This window comes from Apodemus sylvaticus, chromosome 10 (genome assembly GCF_947179515.1).
Source record: "Apodemus sylvaticus chromosome 10, mApoSyl1.1, whole genome shotgun sequence".
NCBI classification, from domain to species: Eukaryota; Metazoa; Chordata; class Mammalia; order Rodentia; family Muridae; genus Apodemus; species Apodemus sylvaticus.
In genome coordinates, this window is record NC_067481.1 from 6,924,895 (window position 1) to 6,949,524 (window position 24,630).

The 24,630-nt window shown below is 46.9% G+C and overlaps 1 protein-coding gene across 1 annotated transcript; it reads right to left on the bottom strand.

The window, feature by feature from the left end:
* Positions 1–269: 269 nt before the first annotated feature.
* Positions 270–18,464, bottom strand: Nup85 (nucleoporin 85). The gene is made up of 19 exons (XM_052195085.1): positions 18,170–18,464; positions 17,488–17,581; positions 15,658–15,820; positions 13,951–14,021; positions 13,664–13,707; positions 11,418–11,487; positions 11,069–11,190; positions 7,893–8,027; positions 7,670–7,792; positions 7,340–7,471; positions 7,054–7,160; positions 3,606–3,689; positions 3,421–3,486; positions 3,108–3,259; positions 2,296–2,413; positions 2,116–2,216; positions 1,122–1,273; positions 725–826; positions 270–456 (listed from the first exon to the last, which is right to left on the bottom strand). The coding sequence occupies exons 1-19, from the start codon at positions 18,200–18,202 to the stop codon at positions 355–357; spliced, it is 1,971 nt and encodes a 656-aa protein (XP_052051045.1). The 5' UTR covers positions 18,203–18,464; the 3' UTR covers positions 270–354.
* Between the last annotated feature and the right edge of the window lie 6,166 nt (positions 18,465–24,630).

Sequence of the window (24,630 nt, forward strand, 5' to 3'; positions counted from 1 at the left end):
GAAATTAGATGGAGGGTGATGCGTGGTCATTGGCTGAGTGGGGTTAGGCCTCCAAAAACACCTTGCCAACTCAATTCAGGCAGGATTACTCCCCTTCGACCCTCCTGTGAGTCCCTAGTTTCTCTAATGGGATGGGTGGGTCTGTTCTCCATCAGTGACCTCAAAAGCCATGAGTGAAGCATCCATCTCAAAGCAAATGTGTCCGTTCTGCCATGTCAGGCTCGGGATAGACAATTTAAAAACCTCCTTGGTCGGATTAATAACTGGTCTTATATTTGCAAAACAATTTATTCTTTTAAAACCTATTTACATTGCCATACAAAGTTAGTATATTGCAACTGTCCTCGGCTTCTCTCAGGAACCCTCCAGTGAGCCTTCCCTTATAATTGCCCGAGCAAGATTCCGGGCAAGAGCCAGTCTCAGCATCTCCACCTTGGTTGTCTCTATGTCATCATCCTAAAAAATAGAAAAGCAGTGTTGAGGGGCAACAAGCAGCATTCCAGAACACAGCAGTCTGAACCCATGGTTACAGGTTCAGACTGAGGCCAGTCTAGCCTACTGAGTGGCTCTGCGGTGGGACGCCCTGCAGTGGGTTGCCTTGCTCCTACAGAACAGGTGAGTAGCTAACAGACACACAAGGTCATAAAGACGCTAACTAAAGGAAATCCTGAGACTGAAACCCTTTCCCACTTCACAGAAACGTCTCCCCAGCAGTTCAAATGACCTGCAGTCGCTGGGCATCGGGTTCTCCACACTCTGGTCTCCCAGAGGCCAAATCTTCAAGGCATCGCATCAGCTCATATGTCTGCTCTGCTGAGAAAATCACCTAGGGGAAAGAGGCGGCTTCACTCAGGTGCTCCATAGCAGAGCCTGGGTTAAGTCTAGGCATGGGTCCAAAGCCTTTGGGAAGAAATATTCGCATAGTGAGCACTAGGATGCTAGTGTGCTCCTAGAGTCACCTCCATCCCTCTAGTGAGGCTCAATACTTCCAGCTGCTGTTGAAAGAACACAGGCTTGGCGCCTGAGCCTTATACGCATGTACACACAGTACTGTTTAGGAGGCAGCTGGGGGAGCCACCAAAGGCACAGGACTGACAGGGTTGGATGTGATGAGGTCTTACCTGTTTCTGTTCCAAAAGAGGAAGGGCGTCTGTGAGCAGAGTCATCCAGAAAGAACGAGGCGCAATCTGAGAGGTCATGAGGGACAGCAGAAGAGAAGCAGCGTCACCAAAGCGCTTCTCCCCGTACAGTCTGTGGAACTCCCGGTACTTTCCTGTTGAGGGGTGTGAGTTCACCTCAAAATTCCTCTATACTTACCTGATACTTAGAAAAGCTATCCTGGCTTTAAACTAGGAGAACTCCATATACCTGGAAATGTTTCTAGAACAGTCTCAAGTTCACAACTAATTGAAATGTAGGATTCAAAGATCTTTTGAGCACCAAATCTGGGGAAATATCAGTGCAACAGACTGTAAGAGATCAGTAAAAGTGTTCCACGATGGCTCTATTAATTGTACTATTCTTGAATGAAGACATGAATTCAATGCCCAACACCCACATGCCAGCTCACAACTGACTAGCTCCAGTCGATTGGACCCTCTTCTGGATTCTGCAAACACCAGGCCTATATGAGGTGAACGCCAATACACAAAACAGAAGATTAAAATACTCCATGAATCCTGGTGATATACATGCGGTAGAGGGAGACATTAATCTCTTCCTGCAGTGAATTGCCAGCTCACACAACAAAGAAATCTCTGGTGGAAGCACAATGGGACATGGAAACCATACCAAAATATCTTCAGGCCCATAATCCTAGCCTGGGGAGGTAAGGCAAAAAGACTTCTCTGTGTGAGAGGCTAGCCTGGTCCACATAGGGATCTCCAGGACAGCCAGAGGTACATGGTGTGACCCTGTCTTCAAAATGAAATGAGTATGAAAAATGTATATATATATAATGTGTCATTTTCTCATGCTATTTCTTTCCCTAATTTTGGAACTATTTGGAAATATGCTACCAAACTATGCAAAGGCTAAGGCATGCAGAGGCTAGCTGTCTTCCATCTCCCCAGCGACCACTCTGGTTTACCTAGGGGAAAGAATGTCGAGACTCACCCAGAAATGTCAGTCGATCGCTGAGCATCATGGCTGGCCCCAGGTTGTCAATGAGATCCAAGTCAGAAAAGCAGCCTCTCTCACAGTAATCCCGGAGGAATCTGCAGGGCCCAATCCAAAGGTTAGAACAGCAATACTAGGCCCTCCTCATGATCTAGCCAACCACAAAGCTTCACCTACCTGTCTGATACAAGTGTGGCAAAGGCAGCATCTTTGGCACGGATGCTCCAAGAGAGGGCAGAGCCCAGGCGATTATTGCGAACAGCCTTCATGGCCAAGATCTTACAGATGCTTCGAACTTTGCAGGAAAAGAGACAAAAGGCAAAGGCTTACACCTACCTTATAATCCCTCCTGTGAAAAGCCTTGTAGGGACAGGCTTGGCCTGCCTACAACCTCACTACAATCTACAGTATTCAATATACAGCTAAGTGAGTAAACCAGAAACTAGTTTATTGTCTTTTCTTTCTTATACTGCAGATGATCCACTCACTAGACTGGTTTTCTGAGTGTTTGTCTTTGGGTGGCCAAAAAGTTCTTGGTTTTCCTCCACATGAATAGTCCTACCATTATCTGTCCTGAGACCACAAAAATCACATCTTCCTTTTTTCAACTCTTGAACACCATAAGCTTATAAGAATGGTTGAAGTGTGCAAGTGATTCTCATTCAGCAGTAGTACAAAGCTGCCCACACCATTCCTTTTGCTGGGTGTTCATGCCAAGCTTCCCCACTGATCCAGGCTTTGCTGGTAGCAACCTCCCACCTACATAGGACTCAGCTCTGGTCACAGGCTCTGAGAAGCTAAAAGTCGAAGGGCCTGATTTCTGTTTTAAAGGACAACTCCAGCTCTTCCTTTGTCCCTCCCTAATGTCTTGGCATGTATTCCACACTGTCTCTCCAGAGTACAGCAGTAAGCTGTCTCAAGAGTAAGCACTGCTCAGCCTAGGGATGCCCTGACAGCCCAGGAGACAGGCTGGGGAAGTGTCTTGTCACCTTGTTCAGTCATCTGCCGCTGCTCACAAATCCTCAGCACCTTCAAGGCTTTCTGCTCCGTGTTGAGAGGAATCCGCTCAATGTGCAGCTCCAAGGAAACTCGGCCTAGCTCCGGGCAGTAGTCAAAGTAATCCACACCCAGCTGCCACAGGCTAAGGTGGAAGGAATGAAGACATTGAGAGGCTTCCCCGGGCAGCCCTATGGCTCTGGGCACTGCCACCTGATGCTCATCCTCCTGAGCCCTCAGAACCAGCGGAGACCAGTGAAGCTTCCTGGCACCACGAGGTCAAGGCCGTTTGTGGGGCCTTCCTACCTGTGATGAGCAAACAGTCCTGAGGCATACTCCAGCAGGAGGAATTCTCTCATATTAGAACCAAAGCTGGGGGGAAAAAAAGAACAACTTTGTGGATCCTACAATCTACCAGCTCCTGCCCTACTGGCTGCCCCCCTAGAAAGCCTGGTGATGTAAGAAAGGGTCAGTGCATCTGGCCAACTTACTAGAGATTGTGCGACTGGAGAAGTCTGCAGTGATCCAAAAGGTCTGTGAGGTGAGCTACGAACCACCAGTTGCTTAGGGCAATGCTGTAAATCCAGACACCAAGGCAAAGGTCAGGGGAAGGAAAGAAGTCAACATCACATGACTGAGATGAGCAGGAAACCCACACATCCTACGCTTTTAGGAGACTAGAAGGTTGAACAGATGCTGAGGGAAAAGGGACCTGATGGCAACCATGATGACCTGAGTTTGATGCCAGAACCCAGATCATAGAACCAACTCTCAGGAGGTGTTCTTGGATCTCTACTGGCAACTAAAGGACATGAACACACACACACACACACAATTAAAACAAAAAAGCCAAGTGTGGCACACATGTCATCCTGATTCCAAGAAAGGAGGCATGGGGTTGGGGATTTAGCTCAGTGGTAGAACACTTGCTAGTAGAGTGATTGCCTAGCAAGTGCAAGGCCCTGGGTTCGGTCCTCAACTCTGGTGGAAAAAAGGGGGGGAGGGGAAGCAGGAAGATGAGTTCAAGGCTAACCATAATTATGTGCCTGAACTACAATGACAGCCCCTCAAAAACCTCACATGGTGGCAGGAGGGAAATCCTTCCTGTGCCCAGATCAACAGGAACAAATCCCGTCAGGGAACACAGCAGTAAGACCGGCTATCTGCTGCTACCCCCACCGGCCTCTGCTCTCAGCAGGCTGCAATACAACTCTCAATATAATACAAACAGCCAGAAGCTTTAGTACCACATATACAGACTCTTGGAAGATTCCCCATTTGTTTGAGACTATGTAGTCCTGTCCTGCCCTGCCCTGCCCTGTCCTGTCCCAGAATTCCCAGCGATCCCTGCCTCTGCTTCCCTAGTGCTAGGACTGAAGGCATGTGCTACCTCACCAAGCAAAGTTTTGGTTTTCTGAGGCAGGGTTTCATGTAACTCAGGAATCAAACTCACTGTGTAGCCAGGGCTGAACCTGAACTTCCAATCCTCCTGTCTCACTTCCCAAAGAGATAAACTCCATCAGCCAGGAAGGCTTGCTTTTGTTTTTCTTTTCTTCCTCCCCTCCCCCAAGCCTTACTTTTGATTTGTTCTCTTGGACATTCCCTACTTCAGTTAAGGTTCACTGCAATGGGAACACACTCCCATTGTGTCAAGAGAGCTGCCGATCCCAGTGCTACCAGCCTGACAGCCCACCTCGCTAAAACTAAACTGTTGGGACACACTCTCCGCAGAGTGAAGCATGCCCCTAGGTGCCTGCTAGTACATTCACTACTCCTGGATGTTCTGGACATTTATCCGTGTGTCTGAGTGCAAGGGCACACCAAGAGCCACACAAAGGACAATCTTCTGCAGTCATCTCTTTCTTTCCACCACGTGTTTCACCATAACCAAACTTTTCAGGCTGGGCGTCAAATACCTTTTACCTGCTCAATATCTCATTGAGCCCTTTATACATTTTCTTTTCTTTAAGATAAGTGCCTCACACAGCCCAGGCTATCCTTGGACTTTTGATGTAGTAGAGGCTGGCCTTTGAGCTCCTGATCGTTCACTCCTCAGCCTCGAAGGTGGTAGGATTATTATACACATGAGCTGCCAAGCCTGGCTCTTCCCTACAACGTCATTTCCTACAATGCTGGTTTGAATATCCCCGAAGTGGAAACAAGTATAACTAAGGCTCTCACACTCCAGTGAATCCCCAACTCTTCAGAAGCCATGATCTGTTTGCATACAGTCAGGCAGGAGTCCTGGGTAGTCCTAATTGTGGCTATGAGGGCAGTAATAGGCAGGCCTTTAGAAGGAGATGATTCCCCCTCACAAATAAAATGCAGTAAGTTTACAAAGGAGCTTAATAGGCTGTGTCCCCACTGTGTCCCTTTCCACCAACTGAGACAGGGCACCCCTCCCCTCTGGCTCAGACACACTCATGTAATCACAATCCTAGCACTAGGAAGGCTGGTCTGGGCAGCACTGTTGGCCTGCCTAGCTACACAATGAACGCCTTTACAGCTAAGCGATGACAAGAGACTGTCTCACAAAACCAACAATGGGAAATCACTAAAGCAGGGCACAAAAGAAAAATGCATCTCCCAACCTTCACTTTAAACTTACAGCCTCTAGAACGGTAAGAAAACAAGTTTCTATTCAACAATAAGTACGAACCAGCAGACCTACAGCAATGGAGGTGAAAAGGCAGGCAGGTGCTGCTGTCTGTAATCCCTGGAGATTTTTCTAAAATTTCAAGGCCCACCTAGGCTACACAGTCAGTAGTACCAAGCTAGCCCAAAAACATACATCAGGATGGGGAGATGGCAGGCGCATAAGGATGCTTGCTTGCTCTGCAAGCATGAGGGACCGCACCAGAAAATCAGCCAGGGGAGCTGTGGATGCCTCTGACAGGGCACTGAGGAATGGACAAAGTAGATCCTTGTGCCTGGTAGCCAAGGAGACACAGCAAGCTTCGGGCTCAATTCAACGTTAAGGCAATGAAGCTGAGGCTTTCACAATGCATTTTAAACACAACAGACACACAGAGCATATACACACAGTGGGCACTAACCACCACAGACACACAGAGCACACACACTCACAATGCACACTAACCACCACAGACACACAGAGCACACACACACAATGGGCACTAACCACCACAGACACACAGAGCACACACACTCACAATGCACACTAATCACCACAGACACACAGAGCACACACAATGCACACTAACCACCACAGACACACAGAGCACACACAATGCACACTAACCACCACAGACACACAGAGCACACACACTCACAATGCACACTAACCACAAGACACACAGAGCACACACACTCACAATGCACACTAACCACAAGACACACAGAGCACACACACACACAATGGGCACTAACCACCAGACACACAGAGCACACACAAAATGCGCACTAACCACCACAGACACAGAGCACACACACACACACAATGCGCACTAACCACCACAGACACACAGAGCACACACACTCACAATGCACACTAACCACCACAGACATACAGAGCACACACACTCACAATGCACACTAACCACCAGACACACAGAGCACACACACTCACAATGCACACTAACCACCACAGACATACAGAGCACACACACTCGCAATGCACACTAACCACCACAGACACATAGAGTACACACTAATGTAAAAACAAGCCCTACACAATATATAAAAAGTAACAAAGCCAGGAAGGAAAGTGAAAGGGACTGTAAGGAGAAGAAGCCATGTGGCAGTGAGTGGTGGCTGCAGTGTGTAATGACTGAGCCAGTGTGGTGTGCACGCCTTTACTCCCAACACAGAAGACAGAAGCAAGTAGATCTAGAGCTCAGCTGCTCTACATAGAAAGGCCCAGGACAGTCAGAGGTACATAGAGAGACCTTGTCCAAGTTAAAACGAGGGGTGTCTTACCTGCACTCCTTGATCACCTGGTGAATGTCGAACTCAAAGGCTGCCATCAAAATGTTGTCCAGTGGTTCTGGACTGCTCTCACCTCCAAGAAACATGTCTAGGCTGGACTGTGGTAAAGGGGATACCTAGTCAGTGTCCAAGATTGAAGCAGAGACTTGAGGGGAAGGGAAGGGCCAGACTGCTGAGTGGGGAGTCTATAGAGGAGTTCCTTCGCAAAGGACTGAAGTAAGAGAACCTTTCTGTGGCATGAGGCCGCAATGAGAAGTCCACACGCACCGTCACTCACCTGGGCATAGAAGTGCAGGTCAATGGGTTTCACTGTGGGGTTAGAATACAGAAGCCTCGTCACTAAGAAATGGTACCAGTTGCTCAGAAGCTCCTTCTGCTCCAACAAGGCGGCCTCGTCCCCCAGCATGATCTGAAGAGAGACCTTCTCTGAGCTCTGTCCTCACAGGCAAGATCTCCTCTGACTCATCCGTGGCACGAGTCTCAATTCGGGAAGTGCAAAACTCCCTCTTTCACAGCCAAGTGACTTTAACAGCCCTCTCCAAGGAGAAGCCAGCTCCTTGAGGCCTGGAACGCCAGGGTCCCTAGGCAGGTCCCCAGCCCTGATCACCTTGCAGAGAGACTCCAGACGGGGGCTGGCTGCAAATGTGTTGTCTTGCAAGTGTCGGTCACACTCCTCACGCCAGTGTTGCCACTTCAGCTCCAACTCTGTCAGTGTCTGAGTATTGCCAGGCTAGGGGAGAGGCTGGCTGTGAGGCTCTCAGCTGCTCAGACCCACATGCTCCCTGATCCTCACCTCCCAATACCAGGTAGGCAAGGCAGCTCCCACATACGCTGAGAATGGGCATTGTCCTCATCAGATCCCCAAGGACGCGGCACATGCCTGCAGAAGAGGGGTTAGCATCAGCTTCTTTGGACAGCATTTGCCGTGCCTCATCGAGCCGGCCCTGAAGCACCAAAACAGTCACCTGCAAAAGAGATGTGGGACCAGGAGCTTCAGCAGAAGGCTCGGCACTGAAGTGCTGACTTCTCCAGGCTGCCTTGACCCTAAGTCAGCAAGAACTACCCCCCTACACTGGCTGGTTTATGTATGCTCATTACAGCCTATAGTCAATTAGAGGCAGAAACCTCAACTAAAAAAAAATGTCTCAATAAGATCAGGCTGGCCAGGCAGTGGTGGCGCACGCCTTTAATCCCAGTACTTGGGAGGCATGGGCAGGCGATCTCTGAGTTCGGCCAGCCTGGTCTACAGAGAGAGTTCTAAGACAGCTGGGGCTACACAGAAACCCTGTCTCGAAAAACCAAAACCAACCAACCAAACAAACAAACAAACAAAAAAAAAAAAAACAACTATGTTGAAATATAAACCAAATAAGTAATTTCCTCCCAAACTTGCTTTGGTCATGGTGTTTATCACAGCAATAGAAATACTGATTAAAGCTGGGCAGTGGTAGGCTGGAGAGATGGCTCAATAATTAAAAGCTCTGACTGCTCTTCCAGAGGTCCTGAGTTCAATTCCCAGCAACTGCATGATGGCTCACACCATCTGCAGTGGGGTCTGATGCCCTCTTCTGGTGCATCTGAAGAGAGCAATGGTGTACTTATATACATTTAAAAAAAAATCATTAAAAAAAAAAAAAGCTAGGCAGTAGTGGTACATGCCTTTAAATCCCAGCACTAGCTGGGCAGTGGTGGCACACGCCTTTAATTCCAGCACTTGGGAGGCAGAGGCAGGCAGATCTCTGAGTTCGAGGACAGCCTGGTCTACAGAGTGAGTTCCAGGACAGCCAGGGCTACACAGAGAAACCCTGTCTCAAAAAAAAAAAAAAAAAAAAAAAAAAAAAAATCCCAGCACCAAGAAGACAGAGGCAGGTAGATCTCTGTGAGTTTGAGGCCAGTCTGGTCTCCAGAGCAGGACAGCCAGGATTACACAGAAAAACCCTATCTTCAAAAACAAAAACAGAGAAACAAACAAACAAAACAACAAAAAAGAAGGCCTTCTAGGATGGTTGAAGTATCTCAAATTAGTGTCAAGTGTTATCAGCAAGAAAACGTGAAAATGCCGGGCGGTGGTGGTAGCACACAACTTTAATCCCGGCATTTGGGAGGCAGAGGCAGGCAGATTTCTGAGTTTGAGGCCAGCCCTGGTCAACAGAGTGAGTTACAAGACAACCAGGGCAACACAGAGAAACCCTGTCTGAGGGAGGGAGGGGGAAACAAGAAAATCTTTACAAATCATATATGGAAAACATAGAAAAAAATTTTAAGACACATGTCCACACTAAACCCAGACATAAAGCAGGTCACTTTCCTCAGTTTTAGAGCCACTGCTAAGTTGACCATACTCTGGAAAAGAACCCCCTACCCACTTCTGCAAGCAGCCCTAATGAAAATCAGTGGGGCAGACACAAAGACTGGAAAGCAGGAGGGAAACATGTCAGGAAGAAGGGCTTCAAAAGAGGATGAGAGGGAAAGGAGAAGGTGGTGCTTGCCTTTAATCTTGGGACTCAGGAGGCAGAAGCAGGCAGATCTGACTTTGAGGCTATGATGGTCTACAGAACAAGTTCTAGGATAGCCAGCGCTACATGGAAAAGCTCTGTCTCAAAAAAAAAAAAAGGGGGGGGGGCTGGAGAGGTGGCTCAGCAGTTGAGGGCACTGACTGATCTTCCAAAGGTTCTGAGTTCAAATCCCAGCAACCACATGGTGGCTCACAACCATCTGTAATAAGATCTGATGCCCTCTTCTGGTGTATCTGAAGACAGCTACAATGTACTCATATAAATGAGTGGCCACAGGGTTTCTCTGTGTTGCCCTGGCTGTCCTGGAATCCCTCTTTAGACCAGGTTGGCCTTGAACTAAGAGATCCACCTGCACCTGCCTCCTGACTTCTAGGATTAAAGGGGAGTGTCACCATTACCCGAAGCTGATTAATCTTTAGATTCCAGTCCCCCTGACCATTTTATGTTTTGAAAGAGTCTCCTGATACTGCCTTAGAAAATACAATGTAACAAAGATCTATATACCAAGGCCCTGTCTCAAGATTAAAAAGAAAGCTAAGCACAGTATGCACATATATAATCCAGCATTCAGGAGGAAGCCAGCCTAGTTTAGAAATGAGCTCCAGGGGGCAGGGAGATGAAAAAAAAAAAAAAAAGAAAGAAATGAGCTCCAGGCCAGTAGGGCTATAGAGCTAGACTTGTCTCAAAAAGTACACCAAAACAGCTCCAGGACAGCCAGGGCTACACAGAGACATCCTGTCTGAAGGGGGGAAAAATGGAGCAGTGGTGGGCACACCTTTAATCCCAGCAGTTAGGAGACAAAAGAAGGTGGATCTCTGTGGGCTCTGAGCCAGCCTGGTAGGACAGACAAGCCTACATAAAGAAACCCTGAATTAAAATTCATAAATAAAATCAACAAAATAAGCCAGCAAAGCAACAAAAGGATATTTCCTCTTCTTGTGGTGCTGGAGACCTTGGTCTCCCAGATGCTCTGTAGGCATTCACTACAGTACCAGCTCAAGCCCCTGTCACTGCGCCTCAACCTTCCTAATGCCCAGACCCTCAGCTCATGTCGTGGTAACTTCCAGCCATGGAATTATTCCGTTGCTACTATTATGAATAGCAATGTAAGTATCTGATATGCAAATCCTCTGGGGGCCTTGAGCACAGGTTGGTACCTGTTGCCGTGGGGCATTCTCCTACCTCAGACCACCTGTGCTCATGTGCGCCCCACCCACCTCAGCCCATCAACTACTTAGCACCTTCATGCCTTGTCTTCCTCAGAGCTACAAACAAACCTCCTTTTCCGATGGCAAGCTAACCACCTCTCCATGCTAAATTAGTTTTGAACTGCTCTGGAGCAGAGAAGGAAAGACGCAAAGTCTACTCCACAATCATAACCTCAGAGAGCTGAGCCAAGGCTGGGGCGGGGATCCTCGCAGTCAGTCCGCTGTCCGCAGCACGCAGAGCGCACGGCAGAGCAAAGGCGGCCATGGTCCATGCGAACTCACCAAGTTCCAGAAACTTTCATGCTTGCTTGGGTTGTCACTGCCCAGGACATCTGCCGACAAAGTGTCCACTTCGCACACGTGCAGTCGGACCCAGTCAAGAAGATGGAGGAGGAGAGGGCCAGCTGAGGAGAGACTCGTGTCACACAAAAGAGCCGGGCTTCATCGGCAGCACGGTCCTTCCACTCCACCCAAAGCAGAGGCACTGATGTGAATCTAGAGCAGAAGACCTGACTGGAGAGAGGTTTATTCCCTGCAACTAGGAAGGACAGAGGATGATGGGGACCCTGTGATGCTATGACAAGTTGGCCTTGGCTAACTGAGGCTATATGAAACAAACAAATTGGGTTACCTGGTGCTACTTCGATAAAAAGAATCTCACACAGGTTCCAAATGAGCTCCATGGCTGACAAAATAGAGACCTAAGGAAGAAATGAAGACCAGTTTTAACTGGACATATTACTGAATGGTGCATGCAAAGCTAAGAAAGGCTGGAGAGCCTGAGCCGCATGCCCTGAGTCACTCTTACAGCAGGATCCCCACCAGGCAGCCCAGGAGAGGATTTTAGAAAGGGAGATGAAAACCTGCAGGATTTCCCACTTCTAACATTGATGATTTTATTGTAATGTGAACTAGAAAAGCAAACTAGCATAATACGCTGATACACTTGACGGACTATAGATTAAGAAGGCATCTTATTTGAGTGAAAAGAAAATTTTGAGAAAGTTTCTCAATAATAAAAACAAAAAAAGCCCGGACACCCGGAAACCTGATACCCAGGAGACCTAGGCAGGGGTACCGAGGGCTCTGTGCCTGCCTGGCCTATAATCCCAGCACTTGGAATGTAGGGGATCAGGGCTTTTAGGCCAACCTGAACTGTATGAGAGCCTATCTCATCTATCTCAGGCAGGCAGGCTGGCTGGGCCAGTGGGTCGGTCGGTGGGTCAGTGGGTCGGTGGGTCAGTGGGTCCATATGCCGAGGACTGAAACTCAGGAACAGGCTATTTATTGAAGGCTGAGTGCAGATGCTGAAGAAGATCTCAGCAGTGAAGAGCACTGGCTGCTCTGGCGAAAGACCTTGGTTTGATTTCCAACACCCAAATGGTAGCTAACATTACTCCTAACATTACTCATGTTCCAGAGGGTCAGACACCTGCTCCTGGCCTCTGCAAGAACAGTACACATACAATGCACAGACATGCAGGCAAAACACCCATACACAAAAAAATAAAAATTAAATCTAAAAAAGGAAAAAAAAATCAAAGACCAGGGTCAGGTATGGCAGTTCCTACTGTAAACCCAGCATTCGGTCAACAGCAAACAGATCAACACAAGACCATGGCCAGCTTGGGCTACAGAGTGAGACCCTGTCTCAAAAACCCCAGACAGCAGGAGAGGGCTCCAGTTAATAGAATCTGCTGTGCACACAAGCTGGGAACCTGAGCACATCCGAGGCTTCCGCTACAAAGGGAACAGAGAAAGGAGTGTCACCACGGCTTGCTGGCGTCCAGCAGGGCCACAAGCCCTAGGGTCAAGGAAAAAGAGAATGAGCAGAGAGTGAGAGCGGACATTCAGCACCCTCTTCTGTCCTCCATATGTATGCACAGGCACACTTGTATACACATACACACAAAACGTTTTAAAAAAGACACATTGGCTGAGGGTACAGCTCAGCGACAGTGTACACTTAGCACACCTACATACTGGAACCAAGACCACGCACTGCAAAGCTGAAAGGGCAGCGCTTGATGACATGCTCCCACCTAAGATGAGGAAGAGCTGGGCCCTGCCTTTAGGAAGATGAGCATCCCCTACCCCCTCCTTCAGAACCACCCCGTTTGAAGGGAAAAGCTCACTGTGTCAATCAGAGACAGCGTATTTGCGGATTTTCCCTGTTCATTAGTTAGAAAAAGCACTGGGATCCCACTGAGGAAAGAGTCCTAGATGCCACCTTCTAGTCCTGCTGAATTATAACTACTTGTAGCTTGGCAAAAATGTTGAGTTGATGAGACTAAGCAGTAGTCCTAAAAGCTCGGTTCTCCGTCTCACGTGACAACTCACAAACACCACGTATTAGGACCTCACCTATTTTTTTTGGTTTTTCAAGACAGGGTTTCTCACCAGGCGGTAGTGATGCACGCCTTTAATCCCAGTGCTTGGGAGGAAGAGGCAGGTGGATTTCTGAGTTCGAGGCCAGCCTAGTCTACAGAGTGAGTTCCAGGACAGCCAGGGCTATACAAAGAAACCCTGTCTTGTTTGTTTGTTTGTTTTTTCTGAGTTGGAGCTGGCCTCAAACTCAGAAATCCACCTGCCTCTGCCTCCCAAGTGCTGGGATCCCAGAGGTGTGCCACCAACGCCCAGCAGGACCTCATCTTTTCCACAGGAAATGAAAACCCAGTATTTATCAAGTAGATCCTATGTTCCCATGGGGAACCTTGAAGGGGAGACCAACGCTTTCAAAGCCACACTTGCCATCCCAAAGAACTGCTGATCTACCTGGAAAGGAGAGCACTCCTGCAACAGGGACCACAAAGCCACCCTAGGCACTGAGGACACAAAAAGGCACGATGCTGCCAAGACAAAGCAGCTACCTCTTACCTGGCTGCTGAACTGCCGGCCACTGGCTGGATCTTTAGCAGCAACTAGCAGAATACAAACACTGTAAGTCAATCAACATGAACTGATGGTATGCAATCTCCTCGGCCCCCAGCAGCCCCCATGGCTTCTGCCTCCGCTTCTCTTACCACCCACCCATTTTCACGTGAATCGCTCATGTATCCCACATCAAAACAAAGCCCTATTATGAACTGCACAGTGGCCTCCTTAAAGGCCTCTGGAGAAAATAACACCAGATAATGCACTTCGAATAGACACAAGATCCTTACTTGCAACCTGGTGCATTTCTTCCATACAAGCCCGAATGACTGACCGGTAATTTTTACTCACTCGAACCAATCTACAAAAAAATGAAATGACATACAAGATGACATGGGACTGTATCTTGATGCCAGAAAGACAGGAATCAAAAGAGAGGAGAGGGCCAGACTGCTCTTGCGGAAACGAGCAGATTTAGTTCCCCCCACATCGGGTGGCTCAATCTACAAAACCAATTCCAGGAGATCTGAAGTGATCTGGCCTCCACAACATATAACTCATGTGGACACACCACACCACACAAACATATAAACTCATGTGGACACACCACACCACACAAACAAACAAATGGCTGGAGATTTGCCACCATGGTTTTAAGAGTGCATACTACTGGAGCTGGGCAGTGGTGGCCCACGCCTATAATCCCAGCACGCTGGGAGGCAAAGGCAGGCGGGATTTCTGAGTTCAAGGCCAGCCTGGTCTACAGAGTAAGTTCCAGGACAGCCAGGGCTACACAGAGAAACCCTGTCTCAGGAAAAAAATTAAAAATAAAAAAAGTGCATACTACTGCTGGAAAGGACCAGAGTTCAGGTCCCAGCCCCCGTATCAGAAGGCTCACACCTGGTTGTAACTCTGGTTCCAAGAAGTCCAATGCCATCTTCTGATTTCCACAGGTACCTGCACTAATATGCACATGCACAGTTAAAAATAAAAAGTCTGGGCTGCAAAGATGGCTCAGGTTAAAAGCACTAGCTGCTGTAATTACACCTGTGGCATATTTTCTCAATTGATAATAGATATGGAAGGTGCTGCCCCTAGCTGGTGGTCCTGGTTGCTGGAAGAAAGGAGACTGAGCAAGCCAAGGGCAGAAAGGCAGTGCGCGCCACGCCTCCACAGCTTCTGCATCAGTTTTTGCTAAACTGCAAGCATGCCTGCTCCACAGAGCCCTGCGCTGGATGCTCCCGAGACCCAAACAAGAATGCACATGTATGAGTGTGCACACAGCCTAAGCCATGAGTCAGCAGAGTGCATGCCAGGTGTATGAAACCCAGCTTCACCCTCATTCTACTTACTGAGTCAGGCAAAGGACAAACGGATGGACGGACACACACACACACACACACATACACACACATGAATAAATAAACAAACAGGAAAGGGAACAAACCCTAGCCTCCTATAGGGCTGGCCCAGAACATGGCCCAGCAGCCGAGCACTCAATGGCATCTGAGCCACCTCAGAAGGAAGCAAAAAAAAAAAAAAAAACCAAATCCCGATTCCTTGTCAAACACACAAGCTTAAGAAGCAATTCTGTTTTCATTTGCGTTGTCTGCTGACCCCTCTACATTTTTCTTTCATCTAGAGACAGGGTCTGGCTTCCGCAGCGCTGGGTGGCCTGGAACTCACTATGCTGACTGCTAGCTCTTAAGGATCTCTGAGCCTCTTTAACTCTTCCAAGAATGAGATCGAATTCCAGGGCTTCTCTGGACAAGCCTTCCTTTCGCATTATCTACATTATTTGCATTTTGGTGGGTGGTGATGCTCAGGGGACACATAAAGATGAAGTCGGAATCCAAAAATGAAGGTTGATATATCAAGCCAGTGAGTCTTCCAACAGCATTTACATGATCCACAACTGCATCCTGGGAAGAAGGGGAATCCCAAGGCGCTCAACACTCACGAGGATACCCCTCAGGGCTTCAGTGTCTACCACTTACTGAGCTTTCCTGGATTTCCCGGACAGTTCTTCCTCAATTTTCTGCAGGCCAACAAAGATTCCATGGGATTCATTGAAGAGTTTTCTCAGAATTTGAGAGTAAACATCCACATCTTTCCGTACGATGTAGATAAAGGGGCAGCTCGGTGCCTTCTCCGATTTGTCTGTAACAAAACAGGACAAGAATGACTTAACATCTATCATGTCCCCCAAAAGAGAAAACATCCCAGCATTTGTAATTTCTTAATTGCAAAAACTAGCTGTGCATGGGGACACATGTCTTCAGAGTCGGCAGGTGGAAGAACAAGACAGGAGGGCTAAAATTCAAGGAAATACTAGTGCACACAGTAGGCCAGCAAGCCAGGTTTACACTGAAACAAAAAAAGATTTTTTTTTTCCTCTGGTGGGGTAGGCTGAGATTCCAATACAAGCAGGCAACACAACAGATTCTTCTTTTTTGCTGATACTGATGACCTAACTAAGGATGCTGCCCATGCTAAACAAGTTTATCACTGAGCCACTGATATCCTATGTCCCTGGCTTTTGAGAATGGGTCTGGCAACATATTCCAGGCAGCCAGGCCCTCTCTATCCTCAGTCAACTATTCTGCACAGGAAAAATCTAGGATTGCAAGCATTGCCTAAAGCCAAGAGTTTGCCTTCCACTGAGGCAGGAACACAGTTCAACTCATTTCTTTTTGGTTTTTTGTTTTTGTTTTCTCAAAACAAGGTCTCTCTGTGTAGCCCTGGCTGACCTAGAACTCATTCTGTAGATCAGGCAGGCCTTGAACTCACAGATCCACCTGCCTCCATCTCCTGAGTGCTGGGATTAAAAGGTGTGCGTCACCATAGCTGGGCCATATGGCTCATTTCTAAAGGTTAATTATAGTTACATGGTTTGGTAACTAAGTCCACTGTCATGACTTTAATCCTAAAACTCAGGAAGAAAGGGCAAGTAATTTCTGAGTTCAAAGTCAGCTTGGTCTAAACCCAGTAACAGGACTGCCAGGCTACACAGAGAAACCATCTCAAAAGACCAAAACCAGCTGGGCAGTGGTGGCGCACGCCTTTAATCCCAGCACTTGGGAGGCAGAGGCAGGTGGATCTCTGTGTTCAAGGCCAGCCTTGTCTACAGAGTGAGTTCCAGGACAGCCAGGGCTACACAGAGAAACCCTGTCTCGAAAAACAACAAACAAACAAACAAGAAGTACACAGGCAGCTAGCTCTTCCAGAGGACCTAGGTTCTACTCCCCAAATCCCACATGGCAGCTCATGTAAATATAGACTTCTAGTTCTTAGAATCCAGTGATCTCATTTGAACTTTGAAGCACCAAGCACAGAGTGGTGAATAGATATGCATGTAGACAAAATACCCATACACAGACTATAAAACCAAAAAAACTACTCAATGTCAAGTGTTGTGCCTCACACCTCAAATCCCAGCACTCTGGAAAACCAGGAAAATGTAGAAGTCAAACCTCCACAAAAGTGCCGGGTGATGGTGGCACACGACTGTAATCCCAGCACTCTGGGAGGCAGAGGCAGGTGGATTTCTGAGTTCGAGGCCAGCCTGGTCTACAGAGTGAGTTCCAGGACAGCCAGGGCTACACAGAGAAACCCTGTCTTGAAAAAGCCAAAAACAAAAACAAAAAACAAACCTCCACAAAAGTTGCACAAACACAAGCCCACTAGGACTATATAGGAGCAACTTGTCTCAAAATAACAAAAAAGAAACAAAGTTTCAAAAATAAAAATGTTGCCAAATAAGTTTAGTTCCCTGCCCCAGAGAGTCAACAAATGTGCCAGAACAAAAGCGAACAAGAAATGCCTACCAGTTTTGTTGAAGGAAGTTTCACACAGAAGCATCTCCCCAGGGCCCCAGTCAAAACACATTTGCTTCTTCTTGGAATTCACACCTGGAATCCACTAGTAAAACATAAGGCACAGGAGCAGTTAGCCCTACCAAGGGTTTTCTGTTCATTCAACTTCCAAGTGTAACTGGGGACACCACAGACCAGGCGTGCAGCCTAGGTAGTACCCAATGATGCTGTGCACATATCCAAACATATACACACACTTAAAATATATTTCCTATGTGCAAGCGAATAGACTACAAAGCGACAGAAACAGGTAGTCTGTAGTCTCCGTGAGAATAAATTGTGCACTTATTAAGCATCGGACTAGGACAGCAGTTCAGGGAAAGGTCGCTTGGAGCGACCATGTGGGGCTTACACGAACCTCATTCTAACGCCCAAGGCGGACAACTAGAGAAGCAGAAAGGTTATAAAAACAAGGGATGATGCCGTGGGGCCTCCGCGACCCGGCCAGTATTCACAGGACCAGGGACCACCTAGGTCGCCCTAACCGAGTCCCCAGTTACTCTGACATTCCGGATGCTGGCAACAGTGTCCATGGAAAAAGCATGCGTCCCGCATGTAGGGAGGCAAGCCCGAAGTGACCAAAGAAACGTAATCCTCACAGTACAATAAACCAAGCCTCTCCGGGGGCCCTTACAGTTACTGCGGGCTCGCAGTCGAGCTCCTCCATAGTGCTGTGTCCCAGCGGCAGGGACCCCGCCGCGCTGCCGCTGCTCTCCGCTCAGGCCTCCCGCTCACAGCCAGCTGCCGAAGAGGACCCCTCCGGGGCGGCCTCCGCAGCGCCTGCACACTTCAACCCAACAGTTCCCTTGGTCTCAGCCAAACACAGCTCTCTGAAGCTTTTAACACGTGTCCTACCATCGTAACCTAAACAACAAATCACAAAAACGTCATCAGGAGCAACCGGTCTTCACGGAATGTTCCCACTAGATCAGGCGGCCACACAGACAGTGCCACACTAGGCATGAGGAAGGCCCCCGGAGATGGCGGGAGAGGCGGTGGCTGGGAGGGTGTGCGCATGCGCAGAAGCGTGCTGGCGCATCTATTGGCTTTGCAGAGCCACTCCACCTCTGTAATCCTATTTTATCTCTTAGCGGTAGTTGTGATCCCTCCCTCCTGGTCTATGTTATTAGGACATTCTCAGTCCCTTTTCCGAACTCCAACCAGTATAACGCGCTTATTTTGGAATTAGTCGCGGACACTTGACACCCCAAAACAACGGGACTTCGGCAACCTTTTATGGACTGGCAACTTTTCTTGCTTTAGGATTATTCTGAACTACCTCTACCTTAAATTGGTGGGTATAATGACTTGGAAGTAGGGCATGGTGGCCTAAACCAGAAGTTGCAGCACTTGGGGAGTAGAGACTGAAAAATGGGGAGTTTCAGAACCAGCCTTGGCTATGTAGCAAGGTAGAGCTCACATCAGAGCTAAGTGAGACCCAGCCTCAAAAACCAAACTCCTACAAGCTATTAAGGAAATAAAGAAAAATCTTTTTTGTCAAATTTTTATCCAAATCCTAATCGTTGAAATCAGTAATTTAGGGGGCTGTCGTGTTGGCTCAGTGGTTATAAGCATATGCTGTTCTTCCCCAAACCTGGATCAATTCACAGCACTCACTAACATGTGAAACAGGCCAGGCAGTCTGATACCCTCTTCTGGCCTCTGTGGAACCAGGCACACAGCAGTACACAGACATGCAGATATGCCTGCAAGCAAAACACCAGTATACATACAAAAAAATAATTTTTTAAAATTAAATTTATTGTACAGTTAAACAGCACATAGAATCTACCGCATTCAACTGGATCTTGCTGCCTTTCCCCAGAGTTTCATAGCAGCATTATAACCACTAACATCAACAGTATATTAAGAAGTAAAAATAATTACTCATATCTTTTGGTTTGTTTTTGAGACAGAAGCTCACTCTGTAGACCAGGCTGGCCTGGTCACAGAGATCACAGATATCAGACTGCCTTGGCCACCCTAGTGCTGGAATTAAAGGTGACACCAGATACCATACTTGACAATTTTGGGGGTTTGGGGGGTTTTTTGGTTTTGTTTCTTTTAGGTTTTAGTTTTTCAAGACAGGGTTTCTCTTTGAAGCTTTGGCTTTCTGGGAACTTAGTCTGTAGACCAGGCTGGCCTCAAAGTAAGAGGTCTGAGTGCCTCTGCCTCTGAAGTGCTGGGATTAAAGTCCCGTGCTACCACTCCCCAGTGACAATATTTATTTATTTATTTATTTATTTATTTATTTATTTATTAGAATTTTGTTTATTTTATATATGTGAGTACACTGTTGCTGTCCTTGGACACACCAGCAGAGGGCATTGGATCCCATTACAGATGGTTGTGAGCCACCATGTGGTTGTTGGGAATTGAACTCAGGACCTTAGGCTGGCCTCAAACTCAGAAATCCACCTGTCTCTGCCTCCCAGAGTGCTGGGATTACAGGCATATGCCACCACCCGCCCGGCCAGTCAGTGCTCTTAACCTCTGAGCCATCTCTCCAGCCTACCAACAATATTTTTTAAGGAGAAAAACATAACAACTAATATTTTTCCAAGTAAAAGTACTGATTAGCTGAGTTTGGTGGCTCATGTTTATAGTCCCAGCATTTAGATCTCTGAGGCAGAAGGATGATGGGTTCAAGGCTAGCCTGAGCTACATCACAGACCCTGTTTCCTTGAGAAAAGGTACCTATGATGCTGGTAGCATAATTTGTATTAAAAGATGGTAAGACAACAGTCATTATTAGCCCAGCCCTCACTATGCAACCCAGACTAGTTCAGACTTAACCTGTCCTCCTGTCTCAGCCTGCCAAGCATTTCTTTTGCAGATAGGATCTACTTTTGTTTTTTGTGCATGGGTGGGGGGGGTCTAGGGGGAGAAGTATATATATGTATGTGTGTGTGTGTGTGTGTGTGTGTGTGTGTGTATACAGGTACTGGTAGCCATGTACTTATTAATACCAGTGCAGAGGACAGAGGAGGACATTACAGTCCTACTCTGTCCATGTCTCTGTCTTTTGTTTTGTTTTGTTTGGTTTTGGGTTTTTGGTTTTTCGAGACAGGGTTTCTGTTTTTGATGTTGTTGTTGTTTGGGGTTTTTTGTTTGTTTGTTTGTTTTGTTTTTGTTTTTTCAAGACAGGGTTTCTCTGTGTAGCCCTGGCTGTCCTGGAACTCACTCTGGAGACCAGGCTGGCCTCGAACTCGGAAATCCACCTGCCCCTGACTCCCACGTGCTGGGATTAAAGGCATGTGCCACCACTGCCTTGCCCCATGTCTCTGACTTATTCGCTTGATACATGTTCTCTCACTGACGTGGAGCACCTTTGTAAGTGAGGCTGGCATCTACTCACACTTGAAAATAAATACACAAATGGCTGGAGACTCAGAAGCTCTTGCTACTTTTGTGGATGATGCACAATCAATTACCAGGCTGGGGCTGAGGGGCTCACCAGGCTGTAACTCTAGTTTCAAGCAATCAATAGGCTCTGTAGGACTCCATGTTACACATACATGCAGGCAAACACTAATATGTAAAAAAACGTAGATTTGGTTTTGGTTTTTCCAAACATAGTTTCCCTGTGTAGTTTTGGCTGTCCAGGAACTCACTCTGTAGACCAGGCTGTCTCAAACTCAGAGAGCTACATCCATTGACCTCCTGAGTGCTAGGACTAAAGGTGTGTGTGCCACCACTTCCCAACAATTATTTTAAAGATTTATTTATTTTATGTATGTGAGTTCACCTCTCTTCAGACACACCAGAGGAGGGCATCAAATTTCATTGCAGATGGTTGTGAGCCACCATCCATACATCCAACCATCCATAATGAGATCTGACGCCCTCTTCTGGTGTGTCTGAAGACATCAACAGTGTACTTACATGTAATAAAAAATAAATCTTTTTTTAAAGGAAATATTTTTAATTAATTAATTTATTTATTATATGTGAGTACACTGTAGCTGTCTTCAGACACTCCATCCAGAAGAGGGAGTCAGATCTCATTATGGATGGTTGTGAGCCACCATGTGGTTGCTGGGATTTGAACTCAGGACCTTTGGAAGAGCAGTCGGTGCTCTTAACCACTGAGCCATCTCTCCAGCCCAAAGATTAATCTTTAAAAAAACAAAAATAGGGGCTGGAGGGATGGCTGAGCGGGTAAGAGCACTGACTGCTTTTCCTAAGGACCTGAGTTCAAATCCCAGTGCCCACATGGTGGCTCACAACCATCTGTAATGAGATCTGACGCCCTCTTCTGGTGTGTCTGAAGACAGCTACAGTGTACTTACATATAATAAATAAATATTTTAAAAAAACCAAAAGGCCAGGCGGTGGTGGCGCACGCCTGTAATCCCAGCACCCTGGGAGGCAGAGGCAGGCGGATTTCTGAGTTCGAGGCCAGCCTGGTCTACAGAGTGAGTTCCAGGACAGCCAGGGCTATACAGAGAAACCCTGTCTTGAAAACACCAAATCAAAAAAAATAAATAAATAAAAAATAAAAAAATAAAGAAAAACTGATAGATAGATGGATGGATGATAGAAAGCAAGAAAAAGATCCAGGGTCTTTCTACATAACCTTAGCAATCCTGGAACTCACTGTGTAGAAAAGGCTGGCCTTGAACTCACCGAGATCCAGCTATTTCTTCCTCCCCAGTGCTGGGACTAAAGGGGACCTTGAATTCTTGATCACCCTTTGCACCTCTGTAATCTGTGGATTACATTATGCAGTCCACAGCCAGGTAGATTGTTTGATCCCCAGCCCCATTTTTGCTTAGTTTTAGATTTACATTATTCTATGTGTATGAGTATTTTGCCTACATGCGTACTATGTGTGTGCCTGGTGCCTTCCCAGATCCTAAGCAAATGTCAAATTCCCCAGAAGTGGAGTAACAGATGGTTATGGGCACTGAAACCAAACCCAGGCCCTCCTCTACAGCAACAGGCACTCTTAAATACAAATACAGACCATCTCTCTATACTTCCTCTGTTTTGATTTTGTTGTTGTTGATGTTTTTTGTTTTTCTGATTCAGGGTTTCTCTGTATAGCCCTGGCTGTCCTGGAACTCACTTTGTAGACCAGGATGGCCTTAAACTGTGAGATCCTCCTATCTCTGCCTCCCAAGTGCTGGAATTTAAAAACAGGCATCACCAAGCAGTGATGGCACACGCCTTTAATCCCAGGATTTGGGAGGCAGAGGCAAGTAGATTTGTGAGTTCAAGGCCAACCTGGTCTACAAAGTGAGTTCCAGGACAGCCAGGGCTATACAGAGAAACCCTGTCTTGAAAAACAAAACAAAACCAAAAACCAAAAACAAACCAGGCACCGCCACCTTGCCAGCTTGTTTTTTATTTGGGGGCGGGGGACATGTATGTGCCACATTTGCATATGTGATGTCCAAGGGCAGCTTTTGGGGTCATTTCTCTCCTAGCATCTGGATTTGGGGATCTAACTCAGGTTGTCAGGTTTGGCAGAAAGTGCTGTTACCCACTGAACCATCTTGCCAAAATTCCTTTTTTTTTTTCTTTGTGAAGTGACCATTCCTTTCTGTTTTAAGAAAAAGTTCTTCTAAGAAGCCCAGGCTAGACTTAAAGTTGTAGCAGGCCTCATGGCCCTACCTCCCAAGTACAGGGGTCACTTGTATATGTCACCATCTGTATCCAACCAATGAACATTGGCCTAAACATTGCTGTTTGGGAAGCTGAAGTGATAGCTCATCAGTCAAGAGCACATATTGCTCTTTCAGAGAACCAAATATGGGTTTCCAGCCCCCACATCCCCCTATAACTCTAGCTTCAGGTCATCAGAAGAGTATTTTTGGCCTTTGAAGGTACCTATACTCATGTGCACAAAACACACACAGATACACGCGCATACAAAAATCAAAAAATAAAACTAAAGTACTCAAAAAAAAAAAAAACCAAAAAAAAAGGAAGTGGCCAGGTGTGGTGATACACACCTCTAATCCCAGCACTTAGAAAGCAGAGGAGATGGATCTGAACTTGGAGTCTAGCCTGGTCTACACAGTGAGTTCGAGGACATCCAAGCTTTCAAAGAGAGAGAGGAAAAAAAAAACTTAAAAAAAGTATAAAAAATTGGTATAATGTTTTTTGGTTGCCTATCTACCTAAGTTTTATCCCTGGAGTTGCTGAGGTGAGTCAAGTCCGTTGGTGAGGTGTTTGCTGGGCAGTCACGAAGAGGTCTTGGCATTCTGTCCCCAGCAATCACCTAGGAAGCCAAGCATGGTGGTGTGATCCTGCAGGCCCAGCTCTGGCCAAGTGGACAGGATTCCTGAGGCTTGCTGTTTTGCTGCTGGTCTTGGCTGAATTGGCCAGTTCAGCTCCAGGTTCTGTGGGAGATCTCAAAAAAACAAAACCAGGACAGACAAACAAAATAAAGACACATGCACAAAGCAGTAAAGTATTTAAAAAATCAACTCAAGGGTTAATATCCAGGGAGTGGGGATTGGGAGCCGAGCTCAGTCGCTAGATTGCTGCCTGTTCTGTGCCTCTGTGTTTCAACCCCTGGGGTACAGACACAAGAAAAACATAGTGAATGTGTAATATTAGGAAATGCACATGCTGGGCGGTGGTGGCGCACGCCTTTAATCCTAGCACTTGGGAGGCAGAGGCAGGTGGATTTCTGAATTCAAAGCCAGCCTGGTCTACAGAGTGAGTATCAGGACAGCCAGGACTATACAGAGAAACCCTGTCTCAAAAAAAAAAAAAAAAAAAAAAACAAAAACAAAAAACAAAAAACAAGGAAATGCACGATAGTAGTCTATATTCCACACTCCAACTGACATATTTAACATATGTATTGTCTCGTTTGTTTTATGTCTCTGCATGTATCCACGTTTATATACTTACAGCATGTGAGTGTACCCATGGAGAGGAGACGGCATCACACCAGCTGAAACTCAAGTTACAGGTTGTTTGTGAGCTGCCTGATGTGGGTGCTGGGAACTGAACCCAGGTCCTCTGTAAGAGCAGCATGTACTCTTAACCTCAGAGTCAGTCATTTCGCTCTGGCCTCCCAGCTGTTACATGTTAAATGGCTATAAGCTTTGTTCTTCCTGCTGCCTGATGTTGGAG